This window comes from Melopsittacus undulatus, chromosome 4, assembly GCF_012275295.1.
Source record: "Melopsittacus undulatus isolate bMelUnd1 chromosome 4, bMelUnd1.mat.Z, whole genome shotgun sequence".
In the NCBI taxonomy this organism is placed as follows: Eukaryota; Metazoa; Chordata; class Aves; order Psittaciformes; family Psittaculidae; genus Melopsittacus; species Melopsittacus undulatus.
This window is the reverse complement of record NC_047530.1, coordinates 53644598-53671556: the sequence shown is the minus strand read 5'-3', so window position 1 is coordinate 53671556 and position 26959 is coordinate 53644598. Positions and strand designations below refer to the sequence as shown.

Below are 26959 nucleotides of genomic sequence, written 5' to 3'. Positions count from 1 at the left end.
CAATCATAGAAGGCCACTAGATTGGTCAGACAGGACTTGCCTTTGGTGAAGCCTTGCTGGCTGTCTCATATCACCTCCGTGTCCTCTATGTGCCCCAGCATAGCTCTAAAAGGATCTTCCAAGGCACAGAGTTGAGGCTGAGGTTGGTAGTTCCCAGGGTCCTCCTTTCCATCCTTTTTAAAAATGGCCCTTTTCCCAGTCACCAGGGAGCTTTCCTGACTGCTGTCACTTCTCAAATATCATGCAGTGTGGCTTGGCAATTGCGTCAGCCAGTTCTCTCAGGACTCTGGGATGGATCTCATCAGGTCCCATAGACTTTCGTATGTTCAGGTTCCTCAAATGGTCATGAACCTGATCTTCACTTACAGTGGAGTGCAGCAGCTTTCAGTAGCTTCTCCATTTTACTGTAGCATTAGTCCATGTGATACTAGAGTAGGGGCTGTGCGTCTAAGAACACTTACTGAGCGGAAACAGTAAGAAAAGCCACCCTATCTGCAAGGTGATTTTGGTAATTTACTGCTTCAACAGATGAGTGTTTTGCTACACGTTTGTGTGTTTCTTGATCACAGATATGAGGGAAAGGAAAGAGGTTTACAACTGTACTAGTTGCAAGAGAGAGAAGCAGCAGCCACAAAGTTAATGTGCATGCTGCATCAAAACCTGGAGACCTTGGAGTCCTTGTGTGTGGTGAAGTCTTTGGGGAAAACCCACTTCTTTATTTCTTTGTAATCCCAGGTCTCAGGCAGACTGCTGGGTGCTCAAAAGCCTGTTAGACCATCTGAAAGGTGACTCTGAGCTGTAGCTCTGAGGAACAGAGGTGAGCCAGCATTGGTGATTAGAAAAAAGAAGTCCTAGAAGTCATTTGGTTTCCACCACTTCTCAGTGAGTTCATGTTGTATAGTTTAGTAATTTTTGATAACAGGATTCAGACTCCCGAGTCACTTGGTGTTTCCAAAACCACACCTCAAATAGGTAAACTGAAAGTGGAGCAGACCTACCTGAAGGACTGACCTTCAGAAAAGCAGCACTTGAGGAAACCATTGTTACTTCCATGTGCACAGGCAGAACCTGAAAGGGTCGTTTTGCTTTCCCTCTGCATGTCCGTGCGCCAGGCACTGTGCATTTCCCTCCCTGTGGCATCCCTCATGCCTGGCCAGAAGCAGGGCAGCTGGATGAGCCCTCACTGGGGTTTTGTGGACTGACCTCCCAGAAGTGGCTCAGTGCTGTCTTGTGACTGGAGGAAGAGGCTGGTGCTCCCCTGTCCCTGCGGTGGGGTGAGTGCCCTCGCCCCAGGCTTCCTCCGTAGGGAGGGTGCAGGTAGCTTTGCTGGCTGCTGAAGGTAGTGAAGTGGAGAAACACAGTGTGAGCCATTGCCCAAGATGGCAGGCAGCCACATTAGCTTGGTCTGGCTTCAAAAAAGGATTAAATGCTCTAATTGGTGTTCTCCGACTTCAGTCCTATAAAATTAGAAGCCTAGCTTTTATTATGTTGTGTAGAGGTTTTTTTAGCAGGGCTCTCACCAATTATTTTGTTAAAGAGCCATTAAAAGCATTTTGCATGTGCTCAAAGCTGTAGATGGGCTTAGTTTAAAATATTGGGAACTGGTTTAAGGAGCGAACAGTGATGAGTTTAAAACAACATAAAAACCCCAGAGAAAAGAAGAAACTCAGCCTTCCTTCCCTCTTTTCATTCTTGTGTTTGACTAGTGTTACTGCCCTGTGTATGGTAATGCTTACAGAATGATATAAGATGAAAGGAAAAGGAGATTTTATTTTGGAAACAGTAAAAGTGGACATGAAAAATTTGTCCTTTTACTTTTCTTGATACAATCTGCCAAGATTGTGTCCATTGATGGAGTGCTTGAGAGCTAGAAAAGAGGGGTCAGGTGAAGGCTAAGATAGGTGATCACACCTTGGCAGTTTTTCATTTCACTTCTTTTCCAAACTGCCATCTTTTCTTGCTTTTTGTAATTTGTTTGTTTTTTATCTCACCAGAATACTTTTTGGAACTTCTTGCTTTCTCACACTTCAGCCATGGCTCCAAACTGTATTTTGGAAGCTGTTGCAGGGAAGGTCCCATGTGTTCTGTAGCAATCTAAAATGTTAAAAGAGGCTGACAGGTCAATTCTTTGTTTCTTTGCAATGAAGAGAGTAGCTACAGGAAGGGTTTGGCAGTCAAAAGTTCAACTGAGACAAGAGCCTAAACTCTTTGCTGACTAAACCACCTACTCTTAGGAGCCTGCATGTGAATGCAGGAATCCAGCTGTAATCATAGTCTAGAGAGGCTTAGCTTACACCTGAAACACTTGGTTTCCATTCCTGCTGAAAATGATTGATTTCTGTTTGTGTTTCTGTACAGATTGAATATTTACTTAAAAAACTCACTGAAGCAATGGGAGCAGGCTGGCAGCAGGAGCAGTTTGACCATTACAAGATTGCTCTCAACACCAGTCGAGAAGGTCTTTCTGCATGGGAGCTGATTGATCTCATTGGCAGCGGGCAGTTTAGTAAAGGAATGGACCGACAGACGGTGTCCATGGCAATCAATGAAGTCTTTAATGAGCTTATATTAGATGTACTCAAACAGGTAAGAACCACAGAGGAATAATGCTTTGGAGTAGAAAAATGTATTGCATAACTGGAAAATGTTCAACTTGTGCAGAAATTTCTTTACCTGATGGATAATGACCAGGGGAAATGAGGTAAATGACATAAGGGTTCTTTAATCTGAGTTTATTTTTATAAAAGAGAAGTTGTGTTCAGATTGCTGTAATTGTTGCACTATTATGATTGAGTTGCTTGTTGGGAGAGTGTTATTAAAAGACGTGTGCTCTGTCTTGAAATACGACCTTTTTATACTAGTATGAACTGCTTGTTAGCTGACAGAATAGCTGCAACACATTGTCGGTTCTTAAACTGGTGACAGCTCTTCAGTCTGAGAAGATACTGGGTTTTGGTTTCAGTTATGTTGTAGCCAATACATTTTGCTGATGATCACATCTGTATGCAAACAAGGTCTTCTGGACAGAAGTATTGCTCCAGTGGAAAGGCCTGCTTTTAAGTTGTATCACTTCAACCTGAGCAAAAAGGTGTGCAAGAGTTCCAGAGCCTCCCTCTCTTTGTGTTCTGCTTAGCAGGCTATGTGAGTGACAGCTTATCCATTCTTAAACACGAGAAGTCATTCCGGCCTTCATATTCTTATCAAACATCTGTCAGTCATCAGTTTCTTTGGGTTTCCAGTGGCTGGATTATCAGTTTAGGAATGGCTTTTAAAACTGCATTTTCCTCAATGGAAACTGTACCTGTCACAGCAGAGCTTACCTAGAGAACTCTTTAAAATTGACTCTTACCTGACAGAGAATTTGTTTCATCTTTGATTTCTTGGATTCTTGGTGAGGAGAGAAACAAAGGTTTTCTTGGCAGGCTTTCCTGAGCTGTTCTGAAGAGATCGTCAGAAAGTCTTGGCACAGGAAATTCTTTCAGAATACCTACAGAACAATGCGAAAGTCTATTTTTGTTAACTGCTGGTTGCCTGTTGGAGGTGAGGGCTGGGGACACACAGTCAGTCAGTTGAGGGCAAAATGAAGTCATTCTGGGGTTTAATACCATGAAAAAGAAAATAACCAGTGTCAGATCAGTCCTTCTGCTTGGAGCTTGTGAGGAAATCGTATTTCTTTTAAGTTTTGATACTGCATTGTGGCTTTCTCTTCACCCCCCTATCCACCTTTTTCTTTACTGTCTCCTTCCTTTCCTCTCTCAGTGGCTATGCCTCTTTCCCAGGGATGTCTGAGTGTCTTTGAATAGTTCCTTGGCACATAAAAAGAGTTTGGGTCAAGATTTGGCCCAGCACCTCCTGGACAGTCACTAGCCTAATAGAAGACAGAGTTCCCTGTGTGACTTACAGGCATCTGGTTCAGTTTATTAAAGTCTATGATTACTTCAAGTTAGTAACAAATAACATGTTGTAGGCAAGTGTCATACTACCCTTTTTATTGTGCACTTACCTTGGGTCTCTGAGGCCTGTAGAGGGTAGCAATGATAGCTTCATTTGTGATACTAGTTTTCTGAAAGAGGTGTCCTGTCACACGATAATTGGTGTGAAAAGATTCCCAGGGGTTGTCAGTGGGCTCTTGCAAGATGAGAAGCTGCTGATGCACTGAAATAACAGGTAAAGATTTTGCAGCAGTTTGAGGGGAAAATACTAGTCTGACTTGGCTTTGAGAGCAAATTCAGTGTGTCAGGGGGTAGGATGGGGGAAGCACCTGGTTATGACCTATACTGAAGGAATGAAAGATTGAAGCTGTGGGAGTCCTTCACATGCCCTTGTTACCACTCAGACCTCAGACCCAAGTGTGGAGGCGGCAAAAAAAGCTGTTTCTCTGCACATTCCTGCTTTGGAGCAGGGGATGGGATGGCACAGGGGAATAGGCACGGCCGTGGTTCTGGCTATGTTTAACTGGCTAGAGGAGCTGAGCATAGATAAGCTGTACATGTAGGGGGTGTTTCTTTTTTTGTTTAGTATTTTAAGCAAAAGAGCTGCTCCAACTGTCCTAACTTTTAATTGCCCTCAGACCTCTACAGAAAAACACCTGTGACTTGAGTATGTCACAACACATTTATTCATTGTCTTGTGTCAAAAATTGCTGTAGCTAGAAGCTATTACAGAAAAATGTTACTTGGTCTCCTTTCCATCTTCTTTCATCCTCTTAATCTGGAATACTTGGAGTACAGTGCTTTCTGTATGGCTTAGTCATAGCTATGTTGATGTGGGTGTTTCAGTTTCATCTGGGATTTGACTTTTTTCTGAAGTTAGAAGCCTGTCATAAGTATGTAAATAATTGGGGATTATGGTTTCAGAAAGGGTAGATATAGTAGAAATAATGGCAAAACTCTAGATTAAAAACTGACTAGGTCACAGCAGTGCCCTGGATAAGATCACTAAAAATGCATGAAAGAATGACCAATTATTACATCATTCTCCAGGCATCCTTTTCCGTGAGAGAGTTTTTGAATTGCCAAAGCAACACCAGGTAACATGTAACAGGGTTACTAGTGTAACTGCACTTAGTATTGCTGCTTTTTAGGTATGTTAATGCTCAATAGAGGTCAACTGGGATGATTGGATCATATTACCAGCCTATTTATTGTTATTGCAGAAGATTTTAATTTTTATTCTTTTATCCGTATATAAAGCTCAGTGGCAAAGTATGGGCTTGTCTTCTTTCAAAATAGTTTTGTTAAGGCTTGTAAGTGGATTATCTTTCAAAGAAAGTTAAATACTGTGAGTGAGAACTTGGCATTGTCTAAATCAAGGTACAACTCTGTTCCTTTAAAATCCAGGCACCCCCAGTCTTCCCATATCCCATCCAAAAGAGATGCCAGGAGTATGGTTCTGTTACCAGTTTCTCTAACATACTCATTGAAGTATCCTATAAAGAATTGTTTCTTTAGTGGGGTACAGCTAAATAGGTGTGTTGGCAGGGTAGAGCCACTCCCAGGATAGACGTGTTTCTGCTTCATACCTGGGAGTATCCCGTAACAGGCTAGATTTACAGTTTGTAGATGCAGGCCCACATCTGTCACTGGTGTGTGCTTCCACATAGAACTGATTTCTACTAACAGCTGTCATTAAAGTACTACAGGTGAACCTTAGCAATGACAAATGTCATAGAATCATAGAATGGTTTGGGTTGGAAGGGACCTTCAAGGTCATCTGGTTCCAACCCCCCTGCCGCAGGTAGGAACACCTTCCATTAGAGCAGGTTGCTCCAAACCCCATAAATCTGACCTTGAACATGTCTCTGCTTGACTGAAGAAAACTAAATATTAAAGCTCATCAAAGAGGACATCACTGTCCTTACTGGCTAATGTAATGGAGGATTACGTGCTTTAAAGTTACGGAGAGAGGATGAATTGTGTCTTCGACTTCAGAGTTAACTCCAGTGTGTATTTGGTGGTGGGAATGCAAGAAGTGTCAGCTTTATGATTTTAACAGACATTACCAGTAGGGTTAAGTTACTGAGGGGAAATAAACAAGGAAATTTTGATTCAAGTATTTATCAGTGTTGAGGTTAATAGCCAGGAGTGGATTCACCATTTTAAATTCATGTCTGAAAGACAAAAATGGAAAAGAAACTCTTTCAAGGTAGAAAAATGATGTGTTGACAATCCTGCCTTTCTCGCTGGCATTTTTGTTGCTTTTGTTTTCTCATTCCTGTACTTTTGAAAGTTGTTTGCTATAATAAGAGGTGCTGGATCCTTCACATGCAGTGTGCACTCTTGAAGGCTACTTAAGGTTAACTCTGGCTAACAAAACTTGAAAGTAATCGTGAGCTCCTTTAAGATTTCAGGGAAATGGCTGTATGGATGTGCTGATTCTGCCCAGTGGACTCTTGTCTTTTTCTGTTGCTCCACAGCAGTGGTACTTCAAATAAAAGCACATATTTGTGGGCTGATAGGATCTCACTGTTAGGTCAGAACAGGTTCCTACAATTTAAGAACCAAATAACTTGGGCAGGGACACACAGGAGCTGCCACGGTAGCAGTGGACACACCACCTCCCAGTTCATTCATCCATCTTCAACGTCAAAAAGGATCATAATAATGACTTGATAATGGCATAATAATAACAATTATTCCGTTCTTCAGGTAACCCAGTTCCTTAAAACCTGGACAGAAGAAGAGTGAGTAGTCTCTCATGGGCTAAACAATTAGCTGTATGCCTGTACTGGGAATGGAAGTGAATAGGTGAAGTGTTTAGGGTCTTGAGCAGACTTTTCTGTGTGCTTTATTGGACCGTTAAGCAATAGAAACAAAAGACCAGGCAGGTCATCAGAGGCTGGGCATTTCAGCTGATCTCTTGCTTTTTACAGGGCTACATGCTGAAAAAAGGTCACAAAAGGAAAAATTGGATGGAGCGATGGTTTGTGCTAAAACCCAATATTATTTCCTACTATGTAAGTGAAGATTTGAAGGACAAGAAGGGAGACATCATCCTGGATGGCAACTGTTGTGTAGAGGTAAATAAGGACCAAACAAACAACAAACTGTGATAAGAATGAATCCTTTTTGTGTGATGGGGTAGACTTTTGATATCTTTCATTAGCATAGCTTTTGTTACTTCATTCAAGAAAACCCTGTTCATAAACTACTTAATGAAGGTTCTTAGTGCTGTTATTTGTGGCTCTGTAACAAATAACTGTGTATGTATATGCATACTTGACAATATAACTTGGATTTCAGTGTTTACAGGGCTAATCCTTTTGCTACCCATTCTAGGCCTTGCCTGACAAAGATGGAAAGAAATGCCTTTTTCTCATAAAATGTCTTGATAAAAGCTTTGAGATCAGTGCCTCTGATAAAAAGAAGAAGCAGGAGTGGATTCAAGGTGAGGCTTCAAAAATCTTAGTTATGTGAAAGTTTAAGGTAAGCTGAAGTCTTGAAGCTGTGCTTTGCTCAAATTTGAAATTCTTGGTCTGGTGAGCTTTAATGTCTCGGTTTTGGGCACATGGAAAGGATCTTTAAGGAGCCTGAGATTTAGGAAGAACTGAGGGTATGTGTAAAGGGACTCTCTTTCTGTCATTTAGGCACCTTAATTGAGGCAGCCATAACCAAAGTGAAATGGATAGTTATTGTTTGCTTTTTCCATATTGGCTGTACTTCTAGGGATGGGGAAGGGGAAATACATTGTAAATTGTTGCTTTTGGGAAGGAAGGGGAAAGCTTGTTTATTTCAGCACTGTAAAATGCTAGCTTTGCTTTTACAGTTCTGCTTGGGGTAGTATGGTTTGGTGAGCTGAGGATTCAGCTGGCCATTAGGGCTTTCTTTTCTATTCCCACAGTGAAATTGACACCCTCTGTAACACCTTCTCACATATGTGCCAAATGACAGTTACATGCATCTTTTGCAGAGTAAGGTAGAAGTCCTTGCAAAACCAGTGTTGCCACTGCTGTTGAAGTATGTGCACTTTTATATATTTAGAGCTGTGTGCTTTCATTTGCACTTCCCTCCTTACCTAAAGCATGTGTTTAATTGCACCAGTCAGATGTATGACAAAGGATTACTTAGTTCCCAGAGGAGATACGTTTTCACAGCTGTAGTTGGTCAATAAAATATCGAGTTTATCTGCCACTCCTCAGCTTTACTCCCTGAATATTTCCTCATTGAATGTAAGTGAATGAGAGCAACTGGCTTACTGGAAGAAGGTTTTCCCTTGGAGTATCAGTAAGAATAAAGGATTTGAGGTTGGTCCAAGGGAAGTGATGCATATGTTGGATAACATCTTACGGACTTATTAGAGTTGCTGAATCTGGGTAGTAGGAAATCTTGAAGTGTTGGGGTTTTTGGTTGTTTCATTTGGTTTTTATTTTTTTTTTTATTTTACACCTAGGTGTACAGGTGGCTTGTACCTCCATTAGTCATTAGAAATCAATATTGGAATTGCCATGATGCATTGGAATTGCCAGACCTTATCGTTGCAGCACACAGCCACTACTGAAAGCTGTGTGTCTTTCACTTTTGGTTTGTGTTGATAGCTAGCCTGATGAGTTAGGAGAACTGACAACAGTTATTTCTGATTTAAAAATACATTAAGAAAAACCCCAATCTAACAAATAACACACCACCACAAGTATTTATTCATTAAAGCTATCCCGAAAGTTTAGCATTTCCTTCACTGATGTTCTGTTTCTCTCCCTTTGTCTGGCATGCTCCTTTCCAGCCATACAGACCACTGTAAACCTTCTGAGAGTGGGGAGCCCTCCACCCCACAAAGAAGCACGCCAGAAACGGAAAGAGTTGCGCCAGAAGCTGTTAGCTGAGCACGAAGAGCTGGAGCGGCAGATGAAGGAGCTGCAAACGGCCAACGAGAACAAGCAGAAGGAACTGGAGACTGTGCGAAAGGTGGGAGTGGGAGCTGCTGACCTTCAAACTTTAAGCTTGATCTCTGTGGTTGAGCTGGGCTTTTTGAAGCATAATTAGGCACCTGTTTCCTGTTCAGGTGTTCATGAGTGAATGCCTCCAGAGTAGGTGAGCTTGTGCAAGCATCAGCACTTTAAGCATGTAGATCTGGTGGTTGAGCTGCAGTAAAGCCTTCAACACTGACCACAGCAGGTTGTAAGCACTGTTAGCAGGTTCAGGGTAAATCATGTGGCCCAGCCCTGTCCCCTGTACTTATGTGGGGGTGTTGTGAAGCTAGTGTAGAAGAAAGCCCTGGCTATGTGGCTGGGGACTAGAGAATCTAGTGTTTTCAGTTACTTGGGGGGGGGTTGTTTTTCTTTTTTGTGTCACATGTCTGTCAAACCTGGGGCTTTACATGAAGATTTTCTTAGGTATTTTTCCAAAGTTACAATATGCGAATCATGTGTGTGGGGAGCTGTTCTTTTCACACCATAGTTGTTTTCAGAGATAGAAGTTTAATTTACAAAGGTCCCAAAGGTGCAAAGTGATTTTGTGAGTTGTATAGGTGTAATTTTATTAGTTTGTAAAAGATTTACAGAGCTGAGACACATACTAATCATTTATAAACTGTTTAAATATGTGTTCCTTGTAAGTGCTTGATTGACTTCTGACAGCCTGAGAATTGGACTAGAAATCTCTTGAGTATTAGCAGTAGACTTGCTGAATGCATTATTTTGTTTGCACATGGCATTTTAGTCTAATGACTGGCAGGAGACACCGAGGTGCCATTGCTGTGGCTTCACGCTATTTAACAGTAGATGGAACATGCTTATGGATCTTTGGAATTATCTCTGCAATAGTTCTCCACAGAGACTTGATCAGTATCCAGATATACTTTTTATCTTTTCTTTTTAAAGGCTTGCAGGAAGAGTTACTATGGCTTCTACTGCTATGATACCTTTTAATAAGGAGTGTGCCTTGGAAATAGCCTAGATCACCATCAAACGCCTCCCTCACCACTGCTGCCTAACATTTTGGCTGCTGAGTCCCTGTTGCGAGAGCAGTCCAGGTCTTTGTTCTGTGCTTGGTCTAAGGAGTGTTTCATTCACTGCCTTCCTAAACTGATTTTTTTTTTTTTGCATTCCCATTTAGTTCAAGTGTGCATCATTGCCCAGGTTTTTCATGAATAAAACACCCTAATTTTAGCCCTCAATTAGAAGAAGCTTTTAATCTTAATAAATATTGTGAGAACATGTTAGAGCTGCTGAGTCTAAGAAGCAAATAAAGGAATTCAAAATATATCTTTTAAAAAGTCTTGTCATTAAGACACAATTGTGGTGAAGACAGATTTGTCTTTTTTCAGTTAACTTAGGACTGACACCACTGATGTGAGTATTGCTCTGTTTGCCTTAAATGGAGTCTGACAGTGGGAAAACAAATTTAATTTGATCACCTGTAGTCTAACATGTATTTAAAATTTGGAATGTAAAGTATGCTTTAAAGGATAACCTGTGTTACCTGCAAGTTGCTGGTAAGTAATGTACCTGTTAACAGAAATCATAGGGCTGGATTTCTGTGTTGAGTTTACTTTATGGAGAAAAAGGGGGAAGATATTATGAGAGCAGCACCAAAGGAGCAGGGGGATGTTGAGAAGCTCCAGGAAATGTTATAGAAATCACAGTGGATAACCTGAAGAGAGCTGGGGCAAGAAGCATCTTTTGAAGTGGGCTGGATTAAAATGGTTTCTCAAGGGAAGTAGCTTAGTCTCTGACACAAACTACTGCACTTTGATTAAGTGAAATGAGTGGGGGTACTGTGTTGGAGGGACTTAGTTTTTGACTAGTTGGAAAAATGTTCTTCAAGGAAAAGGCTTTGTCAATGGTTCAGGAAACTGAATTGTTCTGGAAAACCTAGAGTTAGATTTGCCTCCCGATGGCAGTGAGCCACTTTATGCAGCATCTGCCAAAGTGCACTCTGAGACTGGTTTGTATTTTGATAGTTCCTGAACTAAAAAAAAAATCAGAAGAATAAGAGCCTTTATCTACTATAGATTTTTTTTCCATATTTTTTAAATGGAATTTTGAGCTACACCTGTTGAACAAACTGAAATGTAAGGTTTTATTACCAAGAGAGCATGCACAAGATGTGTATACCCTTTCTGTTTCAATCTGGGGTCCTCCGTGGCCTACAGAGACTCTGTGCTTGCTAACTAACCCCTGCTGGAATCATGTGTTCCTGTGGATTCCCCCTTTCCATGCACCCCCAACATTTGGGACTTTCCCCTAGCCTGCATGGCTGTGAGTAATCTTACCTGACAGGAACTGATATCCTCTGACATGAATTAAGCAGGAAGTTACTGATAGAGTAGACAAGCAGTGTATTTTCTTGTTGAGCTCTGTCAGAAGCCTAGCACCCCCCCTTGCCTGTTGCTCTGCATGTTCGCTCTCTCAGCTCAGTATTGGCAATGTTTAATTTCAAAGTAGGGAAGGAAACCAAAAGAAAATTTCACTTAAGTAGATGTCTTGGATCTGACTACAATTACATGCTTCTAAATGTTCTGGCAGAGGAGCAGTCCTACTTCTGAAAGGTTGGCATCATTTAAGCCTTTCAAAGGAGAGCAGTTCTGTACTGTTATCTTCTACAGCTTAAAAACAGGGACTAGGAGCTTTCTCCTCTATTTCCGATTTTTTTCTGCACTTAAAGGAATGAAAGTTTTAGCTTGGCAGTTTTAATCATGTAGGCATCTGGTTAGTTCATTTAGGTTGTGTGAGGGAACTTGGGCTAAATGCAGTACCTTCCAAAAATACTACAGATGTTGGGTGTTCTGCTCTTACTGAAGGTCTGTGGAAACAAATTCAAAGCTCTGAAGCATCAGATAAGTTTCTTAGAAAAACTATGTGAAAGAATGATTTTGTTTTCAGTATTGCTGAAGTTTTGGCCAGTACTTGTATATTTCTGACCTTCCTTGCATTCTCAAAATACATTTCATCAAAATCCTAATAAAATATAAAGCTGTGACAACTATCTTTATTTGTAAGATCAAGACACCAAAGAACTTAAACAACTTGCAAGAAGGTGTGAAGGTACCAGCAGCTGTTCCCAGGCCTTGGCTAATTTTCCCCCTAATTGCAAGTGATGATCATCAGCTAGGATTTTATTTTCCTTACATGGCAATTTAGGGGATGTCAAAGGGATGTGATTCACAATAAAACAATCACAGTCGAAGTTTGTGGCACTTCTGCTTTCCCATGGCAATTTAGTGTGTCTTCTGTTTCTGTATGGACTGTGTACAAGCTGGCATGTTTTCACTATTGGAACTCCTGTGCAGTCCTGCTGCCTGGGATGTGGGCTTTCATAGTAGTTTTCTATCCCTTATGAGGTAGAGAAGGAAATAATAATGGTTTATGTTGGTTGTGTAAAGCTGCACTCAAGGGAAACTTGGAGGAAGTCTGATAATTTCACTGGTAAATTTAAAATTGTCTTGCAAATAACAAGATTTAAAAGTACATTTAGAGATTGAGAATAGCCTCAGACATTTAAAACCCCCAAACGCTAGTGCCTTAATGCTTTTGAAGGTTTCCTCCATTTCTGTTAAAAATTGTTAATATTCTCTTCCCTCCAAAGGGTTTAGTTTTGACAAATTGTTTTTCCTCCTCTCTCTTTTCTCCCCACCCCCTGCCCTTCTCTTCCAGCAACTGGAAGCAGCAGCTGCTCGTGCTGCTGAGGAAGAGAAGAAAAGACTTCAGACTCAAGTTGAATTACAAGATCGCTTCAGTTTGGAGCTGGAGAGAGAAAAGATGGTAAGTAGTGCACGTGGTGTTTTGCTGTGATTACACACTGGGCAAAGCGCTCAGCACTGACTTCACCCACAGGCAGGCACTGAAAGTATTCCACAGATTTTGCAGGAGGCTGGAGACTGCAACCTGTGATGTATTTATTAGAGTTTACATAGAGATGTAGTGAATGCAAACACTGGAACACCTTGCCTACAGCTTGTATAGCATTCAAAACTTAAATATTATTGGAAAATTGGGAAAAAAATGACTGTTTGAAAACTAAATCCAGACTTGAAGTTATCCTTGCAATTTTCAGAGATGGAGAATCTGCAGCCAGTACATGCTATGAGAATATGTAAAATGAACACAGGCATAATTAAAATGCATTTTAGGAATTTTATGACTTGAATTTATTCCTAAAACTACTGCTTTTTTTATACTGTATCTATACATCTATACACACACACAAACATAAAAAAATGAAAGAAACATTGTAGGTTTACAATGCTGTTACTATGACTGATTTATAGTCCTCATGGGCTTTGTTGGGTGTAACAGGCTTTTCTGTTAGCTGGAGAAAAAAGTAGAAATAATCAAGTGAATGTGCTGGAATATCTCGGAACATAAAAGCATCTAGTACCCCTTTAGAGGCTGAAGTGTGAATTCTTGAATATGATCACCTTCTGGGTCAGTGGGTTTTAGTAAGGGGAGGGCAGTGTGCAGACCAGTAGAGCAGGACATGCCCTCCTGCCTTACTTGACAGCAAACCTTTCTTGCTGACTTCAGGACCTGTGCTTACCTTCTGTGAAGTACATGTTACATATTGCTAAATACCGAGGTTTTGGTGCCTTATCCTGACTCAGTTCAAAGCCAGCTGCCTGCTGTGATCCCTGGCACGGTGATGGGCTGAGTGGGACAGGACAGCTCTGCATTCCTGCTCTGGTCAGTGAAAGGGGAGTGACTAGGATCAGAGACTGGGTGGCTGTGGATGTGCAGCATCCTCTCACCTTCATCTATCCCTTACCTATGTTTTTTGTTATAGTTGCTCATCTCTTAGCAAAACCAGTCTTCTTGGCTGATTTCCAACCATCCATCCTATGCTGTCATGGTGCCATCATCCACATCTAAGTATGTGAAATACACTGTTGCCAGTACAGACTTGCCTGAGGAAAGAAGTGGAAACAGTATCATTAAACTAGACTGACCTTTGTGTCTGGGCACTCTCTGAGCTTTCTCTTCCTCTGGTTTAGTGTGTATCTGCAAACTGAGTGACAGCATCAAACTGACTGAAGTTGAGGTTAAACCCCTGTAAAAAGACCTGTACTGCATATGAAGTAGGGCAATATAAAGTAACCTGTACTATTATTTTGTTTAAAATGCTCTTAGTTACACATCTACAAATCTAGACCCAATGTTACCGGTTCTGCTCTGCAGGCAGCAGAAGGGTTGTCTCTGAAAACATTATCTGAGGGAAACCTGGCTATTCCTTTAAAAATTGGAAATGTGAGTTGAATGGTAGCTCATCTGTGTCCCTGATTTGTGCCACTAGGTAAGACAAAAAATGGAAGAGCAGGTTGCTCAGAAATCATCTGAACTGGAGCAGTATTTACAGAGAGTACGTGAACTGGAGGAAATGTATAAACAGCTACAGGGAGCTTTGGAGGATGAGAAACAGGCACGTCAGGATGAAGAGACTGTAAGGAAACTTCAAGCCAGGTATTGGTTTGACTTAGTAAAAATTCATTTCAATTCCCCACTCGCTTCCTACAATAATAGGTAACTGTGCCATAGTAGTAGAGAGTGTTTGCATCTTGGACGCAGCACTTGAGAGGGAGACTAGCTTGCAGTCCAAACACAGGATAGATTTTTTTTTTCCTTAAGCTATGAAGGCTAAAGCTGCTATTTATGACTTTTTAATGTGTTTGATTAGCCCTGAGCAGAGCAAGTGCTCAGCAGTTTCAGAAAAGCAGGCACACTTGTGTTGTTGTGCATGTCAGCACTTGAAAAACTGAGATTACTCTGTAGACTTCTCAATCGTCTATTTTATAAAACAGTAACTATAAATAGAACCTTCTGCTGTATTTTATCACAGGTTTCAATTGTAATTGATAAAGGGTTAAGTCTCCTCTTACTCATATGGGCTTTATTCAGTGTGGTTTGTTTCATCATAGTCAGGCCTTCTAAGACAATTAAAGTAACTAACTTATGCATGCCTGTTTCTTCTGTGGTTTTCAGTGTTGTGTATGTGCATTACTGACTAAATTTTCTGAATAGCCCTTTGTAGCAGTCAGACCGCTTGCACTGTTGGCATGGTTTTCAGCTTTATATTGAAGACAAGCCAACAAGCAATAACTTTTTCCCTGCTTCCCAAGGGGGTGGGGTGGGGAATAGAAAACACTTATCTTGGCTGCCTATGTGTATGCTACATAATGGATACAACTTACTTTGAAGTGTGGTTAAAACTGCAATCCCCCTTGTAGATTACTGGAAGAAGAGTCAGCAAAGAGAGCTGAACTGGAAAAATGGCACTTACAGCAGCAACAGACCATTCAGATGACAGAAGCAGAGAAACAAGAGCTAGAAAACCAGAGAATGATAAAGGAACAGGCTCTTCAAGTTGCTATGCAGCAGCTGAAACAACTTGAACTGGAAAGGAAGGAGGCCCTTGAGCAATATGAGGTGAGCTTTTCTGTACATCAGCCTCTCATACTTAGCTGGGTATTCAGTAGCCTAACTGAATTTGAAGTTTATCAGTGTGATTATTCTTTAGCAATTAGTGTGGCACAAAAATGATAACAACAGGTTACATGTTGGTTTTTTTTTGGCTTAAACCGGTATTACATTTGAAGAAGAGGAGGTGTATCAGACACACTGCTTCCTGTCTTGTCTCAATTTGCATGCAAGCCAGCTCAGTCATACCCTGAAATACTCTGTATACTATTTGTCTTCTAGTGCAGACTAACTTTTTAAGCAGTTCTGTTGCTGTCATAACTAAATGCCTTAACACTTTTTTAAGTATTCTTACAGTCTTTTGATGGTGTCATGGAGGAATTCTAGCTTTTACAGATGAAAAACCAATGTGCTGCTGTAGGCCCTTGCTCCTCAAACAAGTATTCAAGCACTGAACTCATGTCAAGGATAGCTAGGAATTAGCTTAGATTCTCAGTATGTAGCAGTGCTTTGTGCTCTAAATGGCAGGCCTGTCTCTGCTCTGTTGTTTTTAGTGAAGGCCAGTAGCTGCATTCATGGAAGAAATAAGAGTCAGACTCCATTATGGAGTGTGAAGTGCTGCATGCTTTCTAGGGCTGGGGAGGTGTTGATCCTGTGTGTATTTAGGTCAGGAAACAAAACATGACTGGTTTTCTGTTTAAGGAGGGAGTGTGTTTATGCTGTCTCCGTGCCCTTGGGGTTAGCTCTGTGAAGGACAAGGTAGTGAATACAAATGCAGTGACTGCAAGCACGGGCCTAGGTGGGGGAGTTCTGGATTCTTCACAACCTACTGTGTTGGTATTACATCTAACACCATCTTCAGATTGCTTTTAGCTTTTATTTTTTTTGGATGACATCTCGGTCTTTTTGTATGTGAAACATCATTTACTGCTCCAAAGGAGTTGCTGAATATAATGGACATTAAAAAAACAAAGAAAAAAACCCAACCCATAAAATGCCCCACAACCAAAAAAGCCCCAAACAAAAAAAAAATCCACAAAACAAATGATCACTGAAACAAAGTCACTGTGATTGTTGACTCATTATTTTAGAAATGATTAAACATTCTGGCCTTCTCTTTAGAATTCCCCAAAAGGCTAGTTTAGACTGAAGAACACCTTTCTTGCTTGGGTGTAACTGCAGCCATCCTTTCCTGGCTTGCACTTTCTGATTTCTAGTAGTTGAGATATACCCAGTAGCTATTCTTAGTCTGGAACAAAAAGTGCATCTTTCTGTTTGAAAACTATGGTTTATGCTTTCAATCTTCACGAGGGCTATCCCTACTTGCACAGCTACAGAATCTTGTAAAAAGAGTTACTTTGGGGTTCTGGTTTGACAATTTACCTTTATACAGTCAGCAATAACTAAATGACCTAGGACAGTTAGAAGTGAAGTTCTCCTGTCTACTCTAAATGGAATGCTGGCTGAATTAGCCTGGTTCTGTGTTGATTTTAAAGGATGTTTTATCTTTCTATATGAACAGTAAAGTTGTTCTCATTTTCATATGGGCTTTGTCTTATTTCAGGAGGTGAAGAAGAAGCTGGAAACAGCAGCTAATAACACCAAGAGTTGGAAAGATAAAGTAGCTCATCATGAGGGATTAATTCGACTAATAGAGCCAGGTAGGTTCTTAACATAAGAGTTACCAAAAGCATGTTTTCTTTCTATCTCATATGCTTAGATCACCTAGTGATTTAGTGAAGTGTGTCTTTCCCTGTAGCTTACTGGTTTCATGGCAGGCTGTAAATACCACATTTATGAGAACTACTGATGGTAACTTTCAAGTCTTTACCGGCTCTACTATAACGTTATTATTAGTAGTAGTAGTAGTCTTAATGCTATTATTATTTATTTATTTACTTTAAATAAAGCAAGGATCAACCTTAACACATCAACCTACACATCCTTTGGGTGTGTAATGCAGTTAGCATAAGTGCTAACTGCCAAAAACATCAAGTAAAAATAGCTGAAATATTTGATTTTTGGGAAAAGCTTAATTAATAGTGTGCCAACCCAGAGGAAAGTGGCTGTGTAATATACTGCTGGAGAGATCAAGTTCTTTCAAGGACATCTCTAAAGGCAAGAAGAAAAGGGGTTTACTAAGAGCTATTGTTGGGGGGGAGTTGGGAGATGAGGATGCAAGAGATTGAGGCAGTTGACAGCTTCTCACACTAAGCACCTACTCAGTTAGGCAGCTCCTCAGGTCACCTTTGAGAGGGTTTCCAGTCACAGAAGGGACAGCCCTTACCAAATTATCCTGCGGTGATGTGGCCTGTCCCTAGAGTGGTGGGTGAGTGATGTCCCATCAGAAACACGGGCTTCAGTATTGCACTCTGTCTTCCAGGCTCCAAGAATCCTCACTTGATCACAAACTGGGGCCCAGCTGCCTTCACTGAAGCTGAACTCGAGCAAAGACAAAAGAGCTGGAAAGGGAAGAAAGCCACTTCTGAGTAGTGACTTTAGCCGATGGATTGTCCATGAATAGAAGCCCGCCTTCTTCCATTCTGCTTTGCACAGAGCAGCTTCTCGCTTACAAAGATCTTAGCTTGCTCAGCAGGTTGGGCCTTCCACAAAGGAAATACTGTTTACCACTTAGGAGTGTCTACTTAGAGCTCAGTAATTACACTGTGGTGTCTGACAGTAGTTGCTGTTTTCCCTCATGTTTCCAGAAATTCTGTTATTTTATACAAAACTTTTCAACTGAAGATTTTTATTTAAATGTAGCTTGTGACAGGGTTGTTTCTCCACTAGCCTGTAACCATCTGACAGTACCTAACTGCTCAAGCAGCATCACTTCATTCCAAAAAGTGAGGGAAGCAATTGTTTCATTGCTTCAGTGAGTGTAATTTAAACCCAGAGTAAATCAGCCCTGGAAGTTCTGTCCAACTCGAAGAGAGCATTACCTTACATTACCTTTCATTACCTTTCATTCCATTTGGTCTTCTTTTGGTTTTGCCCTGTCCAGCTGTTGCTCTTCGAAGGGTGCTGAGTGCTCAGACACATTCCTGCCTAGCAAGGGTAGACTGGCTTCACTGGATACCTGCTGGCTGGTCAGATTCTGTGTCCAATTTTCCTTTGTTTTCAGGAATCCAAACAAAAGAACTCGAAGTAGGTAGGTACAAAATGCTGCTCTAAAACATCTGGGAAAAATAGTCGTACAAGATTGCTCTTGTACCTTTTCATACTTGAGAAGTACTAAAGACCTTTGGGAGTTCTTATCGTAGTGTAAAAGATGCATTTTAAAATCACAAATTTCTGGAGGCCATGAATGGAAGATGATAGCACACGCGGGCCAAATGTTACCTGCATCAAGGCAATGTTTGTGCAAGAAATTCCATCATAACACACCACTCATTCAGATGCACCACTTTTGACTGACTTTAAAATTGGGAGGAAAATAAAAAAACAAAAATCAAGAGGAAAACTTAAATTTGACATTTAAATATTAGATAAAAATGAGAAATGTGTAGCAAAACTGCTTTAGAAAAATATTAATTCCCATCAGTAAAATAATTTTGGCATTTACAGTGTCAAGGCTTCCCAAAGAGCTGCCTGCTCTGCCTCTGAATTCTCTCCAGGGACCAAGCCAGTTATTTCAGTCTCTGTGGGGAAAAGGAACAAGCCTGATTTTGCTCTGTAGATCTCCCACACCAAACAAGAAGTCAGTCTATTGCTAAATAAAGTAGTATTCTTGCTAAGTTGTACAGACACTTTGAGAACTAAGTCTTCCTCCTGAAGAGCAGATGTCCCTTGGTGTAGCCTGCTCATCAACTTTGACCTTTGTATGCACACCAAACGTGGGCATCCATCTTTTACCACCTGCTTTTTAGTTCAGCTAAATGTTAAATTATTTTTAGTAAATAAGTGAATGTTTTATATGTATAACCAGTGCATTTGGGATACTTGGGTCTCAGAAGGGCAGAAGCTGTACAGAAGTGATCTTCAGCTTTGGAAGTCAATGCATTTTATTTGCCTATTAACTAAGACTCACTCAAATACTGAATCTTCTCTCTCAGACATTTATTCTCTGGTTATATTTTTATACTAATTGGAATCTTAAATGTTTCCATAAGAAGCGCTGATTAGAATGGAAGGAAAGTCCAGGATCTTTCTATTTGTATTTACTGTACAGGAAAGCAGGAGTCCTTAAAGCTTGCTAACGAGGCATTTTTTAAATTGATCATGTTTACAGAAGAAATGTGAAAAAAGAAACCCAACCAACCCAACCTATAATAGAAATACTAATGTATGTGTTGTTAAACTTTGCTAAAGGAGATAGAACAGTATTTATAACTACCAGACATCCTTTATCTGGAGAGCAGAAGGTGTATTGGGGCTAAACTTTACATTTTCTAACAGTCTTTACTTTGGACAAATGTTTTTTAAGTACACCAAATGATGCATGTTTTCATGTTTTTTACTGTTCTTTAGAACTGGCTGTTTAATAAAGTAATATGAAGTCATTTACATTTCTTAATTAATGTCTTTTTTTGCATTTGTTTCTTTTGGGTTACTGGAGTTTAATATCCAGTAACCGTGGTACGGAAGTATGACTTTGATGGAAGAAATATACTTTTAATGATCTGATCAGTGGGGTTTGGATTAAAACCATAATATTTATTAGGGAACAGTAACAGATAATACCAGTACTACTTTAGATGCTGATATTCAGTAGACCTTGATACAAAACAATGATGCTCAGCTACTGCAGGCAGCATTGCTCAATAATACTACACTGAGGGTGCAGTTTAGCTGTCTGCTGAAACACAAAGCACACCAGATGGGAAATTGGATCTACACTAATGGAGCACTACACTGGAACAGGAGCAGACCTGTTGTGCCAGCAAGTTAATGGGGAAACATGTCTGCAGCATGAGAGGACCCTGGTACACACAGACATGTGCCTCTGCAGGCACAACAGCCCTTCATTAAAATGTCATCCGTGTACGTGGCGTTATTTCTTGGTCACTACTAGAAGAGGAAATGAGAAAGTCTGGTTTTAGCTTTGTTGTCCCAGCGTGATCTGACACATTCAGAAAGCTTTGTGTGAGGTAAAAGTGTGGGAGGAGATTGGTTAAAGTTAAACGTAAAACGTATCGCATTTTGAGAACAACACCACAGAATGAGCCCTTTAAAGCCTCAGTAAACACAGCATTCAGAGAAAAGGGAGAGCTGTGAGTCAGCCTCACCACACCTCATGAAGCAGTGCAGCATAGAAAACTGCACCCCGGTGCCATGCGATTTCCTGTGAAGCCAAGGGTCACAGCACACTTCCTTATTCCAAGAAACCAGTCAGGCTGCTAGTGGTGCAGATATCCTCAATGACATGCTGCTCTGGATATCTCTGTTCCACCTGAGGAGCCCTGGAAAGTACACGGAGGCCAGTGGAGAGCTGTGTCTGCTGTTCTTGATCCCCGAGGAGATGCACTGGAGGGCTCAGCCCACTGGGTTTGTCCCCCGGATGAGTCAGGTTCACTTGCTGCTGCTGGTGGGACAGGCCTGCAAACCAATAGCACAGTACCATGTTTGGGTATTTTAGTCCTAAACCAGGATTTTTTTTTCCACCCTGTGACCATTTTATGAAGCTGACTTACGAGACTTGCATACTTATTTACACATTCCCAAACCCTAACAGGCCTGGTTCCAGGAACACATACCATGTCTGCTAACTGTCCTGCATGAACAGCCACGAAAGGAAAACCTGCATAGGAAAGCAGCAGTGTACAACATCTGTATCCCAGAGTGGGGGCGATGGGACACCCAGCAGGAAGCAGCTGCTTGGTCACACAGGCCACCAGGAACATGGCTTCAGTGAAAGTGACCTGAAAATAACTGATCTGATTTTTATCTCCAATAGGTGAAACAATTACACGAACGATTTTTGATGAAAGTGGTGCTTGGCCAGGAAAAGGGATACCCGTACTTCTGACTGCTTCAGGAAGAGAGGTAATTATTTGTTCATAAAGCAAAGGGCAGTAAAGAGGAATTAGAAGTGAATTAGAACACTAAGCTGTCATCTGTAACAGAATGAAACCCTCCCACAATACTAGCAACAGTTTAGTCGTCCTACTCGTCAGTTAGGGATTTTCCAGCTCTGCCTGCACGATGCTGCTCATTTGACAATGTGTCTGTCTTACACACACACACACACACACACACACCTTTTCCATCCCGGTGCCGTGCCCCTGGCGGTGGCAGCAGGAGGCAGAGCCCAGCCCTGACGCTGCCATACCTGGGCTCCAGCTGCCATCTGGTGGTGGCTCAGCCCCGAAGCGCCGCAGCTTTCCTCGCTAACACGTTCCCTGCGTGTCCCGAGCGGGTGAAAACCACCCGTCAGCTCCATTGCAGCACCCGCCTGCGAGGCAGAGAGAGGAGCACAAGGCTGTGTACACAAACGTGAAGTGAACCAGGTCTTCTGCTGTGTGACAATTACTGCTGTTGTTGTAGCACGTTGTCCTTGAGCTCATGAGCCAGTTTGGTCTGTTATCCCAGAGACAGTGTATCTGATCCCAGAGGCGTCCCACGAGCCTAGGAAAAAGGATTTTACAGTTCAAGTGTTACCACTGGCCTGGATAAAGTTATGCACAGAGGCTTGAAGCTAATTCAGGCATATTTTCCAATCCCCCCTCCCTGCACCATAGAAAGACAATGTATACAGTTGGATGCATCACCCAGCAAGCTCTCAGCTGCAGCATAAAGCCTGGGCTGCTGTACAGGTTTCCTAATGGGAGTAAAACAGGGCAAGGAAAAAACGTGTAAGGATGGTTACTTACCTGAAAATAGTGCTTTCCCAGCTGCCTTGTGCATCCTTCTCCCCAGGCCTGTTTTTCTTCATTCTTCTGAACGGTGCTCACTGACTTGCATGATAAAAATCCTGGAAGATGAGAGAAGGATGTGCAATGTGTCAGCTCCCACATGCACCCCCTTTTGGGAGGGGGACTCAAACTCATCCCTTCAAGTCACAAAAGGTGGAGGTGAGACATGGTAGGGGTGGGAAGAGTCCAACCTGTGGCCAGGTGAGCAGCCATACGGACAGCGTGGCCTTGGGAATCCTGTTCCTGCTCATGTGGCCACGAGTTCCAAAATAAAACACAATGTTTGGGACTTTATATGAATTTAGAGACTAGAGTGACTTTCATGCATTGAGTCTCACTGTGAACTTCAACTACTTGGAAACCCCAGGGAAGTGAAAGTGCAGAGAAGTACTGTTTTTATGAAGTGACTTTCTGGCTATGTCAAAAGTACACTTCCTATGCCTATGGTTGTTTTAACACTTCAGGTGAAAACAGATATGGGAAACAGGTCACTGATTCTCACCTCCCAGAGAAATTACAACTGGGACAGTATGATGCAAACCAAAAGATAAAAACATCCTGAAAATTTTGAGAGGAAGATTTAATGAGGCAGTTCTTAACAAACACCTACAAGCACAGACCCAGAAGGACCACTTGACAGAAGCCCCTCTCCCTGCTTCTTTCTGGTATTTTAGCCCATTTTCCAGGGGTAATGTAAAAGAATAGGAGCAGTTGGCCAGGGAAAAGCCCATGACAGACTGGGCAGAATGTTGACAGAAAGGAAAATAATATTACAAGCCCCAGAACAGTTGCACTCCACTTTTCCCCACTGGCCATTTTCATCTAGGAGCTTGATCTAGCACCAGCTTTATACACTGTTACTAATACAATTAATAATTAATAGAGCTACTTGCCATGGCTACAGCACGCAAACAGCTTTTATAGGATCTGGTCTAATAATATCTTTCTGCAAATGCTCCAATAACCTGCTGTTATTCCTGTTGCTGCCTGTTTCTTCAGCGCACAGCAGTGATTAGATCGGGCCATGCAGATTTCACTATGGGGAACTTACCTGTGTGTTTGTGTGGATGATTGAGTGTGATTCACACAGGCCTGTGTTGGCTACTCTTGCCCACAGCTGCAAAAGACACCCGTGTCCTTTCACCCAACACAGCCAACACGTGTAATTTGAACACACACACTAGCATGTATACTACTCAGATGGGATTAAGTGACACAAGATAGTTTCAAACCCAGCCTGGGCTTCCTCGGTGTTGGTGAGCATTAGCTGTTTCGATGCCTACCAGAGCATGGGTGTTTCTCTTTCCACTCTGACAAAGCTTGTACTGCTCAGCCCCAACACAGTGTGTGGGTGCTGGGGAGGTCTTCTGGAGTACTGGTTCCTCTGGAGTACTGGTTCCTCAGTCCTGACTAAAAAAGAAAACCCAACCAACCAAACAAAATCCAACACTTAAAAAGCTATTTAAGGTCAAAACTATTCAGGCTCTGCTTAAACACCTTTAGAAAGTCCCTTTGAAAGCACAGCTGGGCATGAGATTTTGCATTTGGAGCAGCCTGAGGTTGTGTTTTCCCAGCCATTTCTTTTGCCAGTGATACACTGGGGCATTTTACTCTTTCCAAGCCTTGAAGAAAATGACCACATCTGCCTATGAAGGAGGAGCATGCCCCATTTCACAGCCAAGCTTGCCCCACCACAGATTGTGCTGGCCCTGGGCTGCTTTTTCCCAGACAGAAGGTGGGAAATGATGGGGAGGTACAGCCTGTTCATACACAGCTCCCTCCCAAAAATGCTGAGTGGTGTGGTGCTGCTCTCTGTGGGGATGAAGGTGGCATCTTTGGCGTTTGCTGTTTTGCTTTAGCATGGCCACTGCCTGCCTGTGAGGGCTGCATAATGCCCAAGGGAGTCGCTGCTGGCCCATGAAGCATCTTGAGGAGGTAGTTGGGCAGAAACAACCATCACCCCCAAGCCTATGTGTGGCCCTGCTTGCAAAAGGAATTTGTCTGTCTGTGCTTCCACATGCTCTGTCACCATTACAGATGGCAACAATCAAACCCGTAGCTGCTTTCAGGTCACCCCCAGCCAGCAAATCCTTCCTCCCAGCAAGAGAAAATCCAGAGCATATATTCCTTGAAATCAAGGGCTGGACACAAGCATGGGGCACAGTACTAGAACCAGCTTGGCAGAATAGCTCACCAAACGAGCAGGGAAAAGGAAAACCACGATAGGTGCCAAATGCCCTTGCTGGGCCAGGCTGTTCCCCTGCACTGTCCTCTCTGCAGAGCAGGAACCCATCCTGCCCACCTTATATAGCTCTGCCCTGCCTCCCCTGCCCACCCTGCTCGGACCAGTCACTGCCGCTGGTGGCCCAGCCACGCAGCCGATGGTGCACCAGTTTGTGGGCATTTACCACTCGGCAGACGAGGCGTGCTCCTAGGAAGGATACAGACTAGGACGCTCCTGTGCCGAGCCCACAGCACCCGCAGCAGACTGGTGCTGCACGGCCGCTCGCTGCTCATTCAGTTCTTCGTTCTTGCCCCTGCTCCCATCGTGACGCAGCCGGGCGAGAAGACTGACACGGTTTTTCCAGCGCCCCCGGCTAGCTCTGGGACCCGCAGCACAGCACTCGGCCAGCTCCTGCCCCGGCAGGCCGGTCAGGCAGCAGCAGCTGCTCCCCCAGAGACGGGGAGAACAATAAGAAATACCAGCTCTGCCGCAGGAATGCGGGAGATACGGCGGGGGGGGGGCCCTGGTGAGTCTGAGCAGGGTTTGCTCACGGCTTAGACGGAGACCAGAGATTGCCACTCCGAGCGCCCTGTCGTCGGGCCTGGGATGCTTCGTGTGTCCCTGCCCCGCCGTGGCCCCCGCCGGCCGTCGGACGGCAGATGGCAGCCGGACACCGCCGCACGGCTCAGCAGAGCGGCTGGAATGAATCACATCTGAGGAGCCTGTTTGGGAAGGAGGATTCACACAGACCAGGGGTTTTACAGCTGAGCTGGTAGCATGCTCGGAGCTGCGTCACCTGTGTACGTGCAGCAGCACACTGCTGCTGCAGGAGGAAAACCCACTCGTCCTTTGCAAGGAGGCACATGTAACACCCAGCCAAACCCTTTTCTTAGGTCTGGGTGACTTACCTTGCCAACCCCGGAGGACCAAGGAGATTACAAAGGGTAAGGCTGTCAGCATACCCAGTCATTACAGCTTGGTGGGCTTCCATGTGGCTGCAAAGGCTGAGCAGCAGCGATGCATCCCATCCCCTCCTCTGCTCTGGACATGCTGGTTACCCTGATTTATTCAGGTGACTGAAACCAGGGCCCGCACCCATTGCTGCAAAGGCCTGACGCTGATCTGAGAGTCATACAGTTACTCTGTTGGGTAACATTTTCCCTCAACAACTTATGAACTTTAATCCAATTTTGAAATGTAGGGAAGGCTGAGTGCGATTACATTAGCTCAACTGCTCATGTCATAAACTCTTGAGAAGTGGGATTGGAGGGTTGTTAATCTAGAAACCTTTTGCTGGCCCAGAAAATGCCTATTTTCATCTTAGCTCAGACACCAAAAGGGGGAGTTTAAATCAAAGACACCACGATGCCTGCAGGGGATTTGTTTCTCCATAGGAACACGAACCTGGTGGTTGAGTTCAAGGAAGACTAAGCTAACGCTCACATTTTCTGCATTCCTCCTTTTCCTGGTATATCAAGATGGACAAGTTTGAAGTGTTGTTTTAAGGAAAACCTGCTACTCCTGAGAGGGTTTCCTGTTCTAGGAAGATGATATTTCAGAGCTACAAAATTCCAAACAATTTGACTTGCTATGATCTGTGCTAGGTCCCTCAACCTCCTTAGGCCTCAGCTGCTCATTGATGAAACATGAGTGATATTTACCCACTAAAAAAGCTCACAAACATCTGCAAAATACTTAGCTATTCCCTAAAAAGAGAGGTTTTTAAGCAATACCATGATAAACTGCAATCTGTGTCCACAAGGTGCAAATCAGAGATCGCTGCATGAGGGCTTGGAAAGGGCCATGGGTACCAGGGAAACTCCTGCATGGCCAGAGCCCTCTGGCACCACTCTCTACCAGTAGCCATAAAGCCGTACTGTGCTCCAGCCAGGCCTTCCTTCATCATCTCTAATTCAGGCTTTGAATCAATCCCAGGTAGGTTTTCCCCTCCTTTGTGCATGTGGAGATCCAGAAAGATCCTGGATTAAATCTGAACATGACTGACCTGGACATTGCATCTCTGGACAATTTTCAGAGCTTAAATCTCTGCAACTCTCTTTTGCAGGTAGGTGCACATCACTTGTTGAAGACTTGACTATTTGTGTTAAACTTGCATGCACAAGAGGATGCCCTGAAAATGTTTTTGGTCTTGGAAACCGATCCTCAGCTCCCAGTTTTGTTAATTCTGCAATCCCAAATGTTTTCTTCGGTGTTTTTCTTCTTGTCTACTAACGGCAATTAGGATTTTCCAACTGTTTTAACAATTTAGAAGCTCTAATATGTAAAAACACTTTCTTATGTTACAAAAGTTTCTCTGAATTGTAAAATGCATTACAAAGGGGAGGGAGCCAGTCCCTCACACACTGCTTGAGCTGCTATCCTGGCAGAAAATGACCACTGGCAGCTTGCAAAGCATGGAAAAAGACTTATCGCCCAGATCCTGGAAACACAGTCAAAGCTGCCTTCGCTGGGCAGATCAGCACTGATTTCTCAGTGCTAGTCCCTGGAGGTACAGGTCTGCTGACGTCAGGGCTGTCG

The 26959-nt window shown here is 42.8% G+C and overlaps 1 protein-coding gene and 1 long non-coding RNA gene across 3 annotated transcripts in view; one reads left to right on the top strand and one right to left on the bottom strand.

Annotated features, from left to right (window-relative positions):
* SWAP70 (switching B cell complex subunit SWAP70) overlaps window positions 1–19859 on the top strand; it is a 47297-nt gene extending 27438 nt beyond the window's left edge. The window contains exons 4-12 of the mRNA XM_005153249.3: window positions 2359–2586; window positions 6872–7018; window positions 7278–7386; window positions 8719–8900; window positions 12590–12697; window positions 14223–14389; window positions 15154–15352; window positions 16908–17004; window positions 17727–19859. Of these exons, the coding sequence (XP_005153306.2) occupies window positions 2359–2586; window positions 6872–7018; window positions 7278–7386; window positions 8719–8900; window positions 12590–12697; window positions 14223–14389; window positions 15154–15352; window positions 16908–17004; window positions 17727–17836 (1347 nt within the window). The 3' untranslated portion in view covers window positions 17837–19859. The remainder of the gene's footprint in view (window positions 1–2358; window positions 2587–6871; window positions 7019–7277; window positions 7387–8718; window positions 8901–12589; window positions 12698–14222; window positions 14390–15153; window positions 15353–16907; window positions 17005–17726) is intronic.
* Window positions 19835–26959, bottom strand: part of LOC115947175 (uncharacterized) — a 32448-nt gene continuing 25323 nt past the window's right edge. The window contains exons 5-9 of one of the 2 annotated variants that reach the window (XR_004549531.1): window positions 24606–25143; window positions 23481–23607; window positions 22156–22256; window positions 21544–21910; window positions 19835–20881 (exon numbers count right to left, since the gene is read on the bottom strand). This is a non-coding gene — a long non-coding RNA (uncharacterized lncRNA). The remainder of the gene's footprint in view (window positions 20882–21543; window positions 21911–22155; window positions 22257–23480; window positions 23608–24605; window positions 25144–26959) is intronic. The other variant, XR_004549530.1, reaches the window with a different exon arrangement.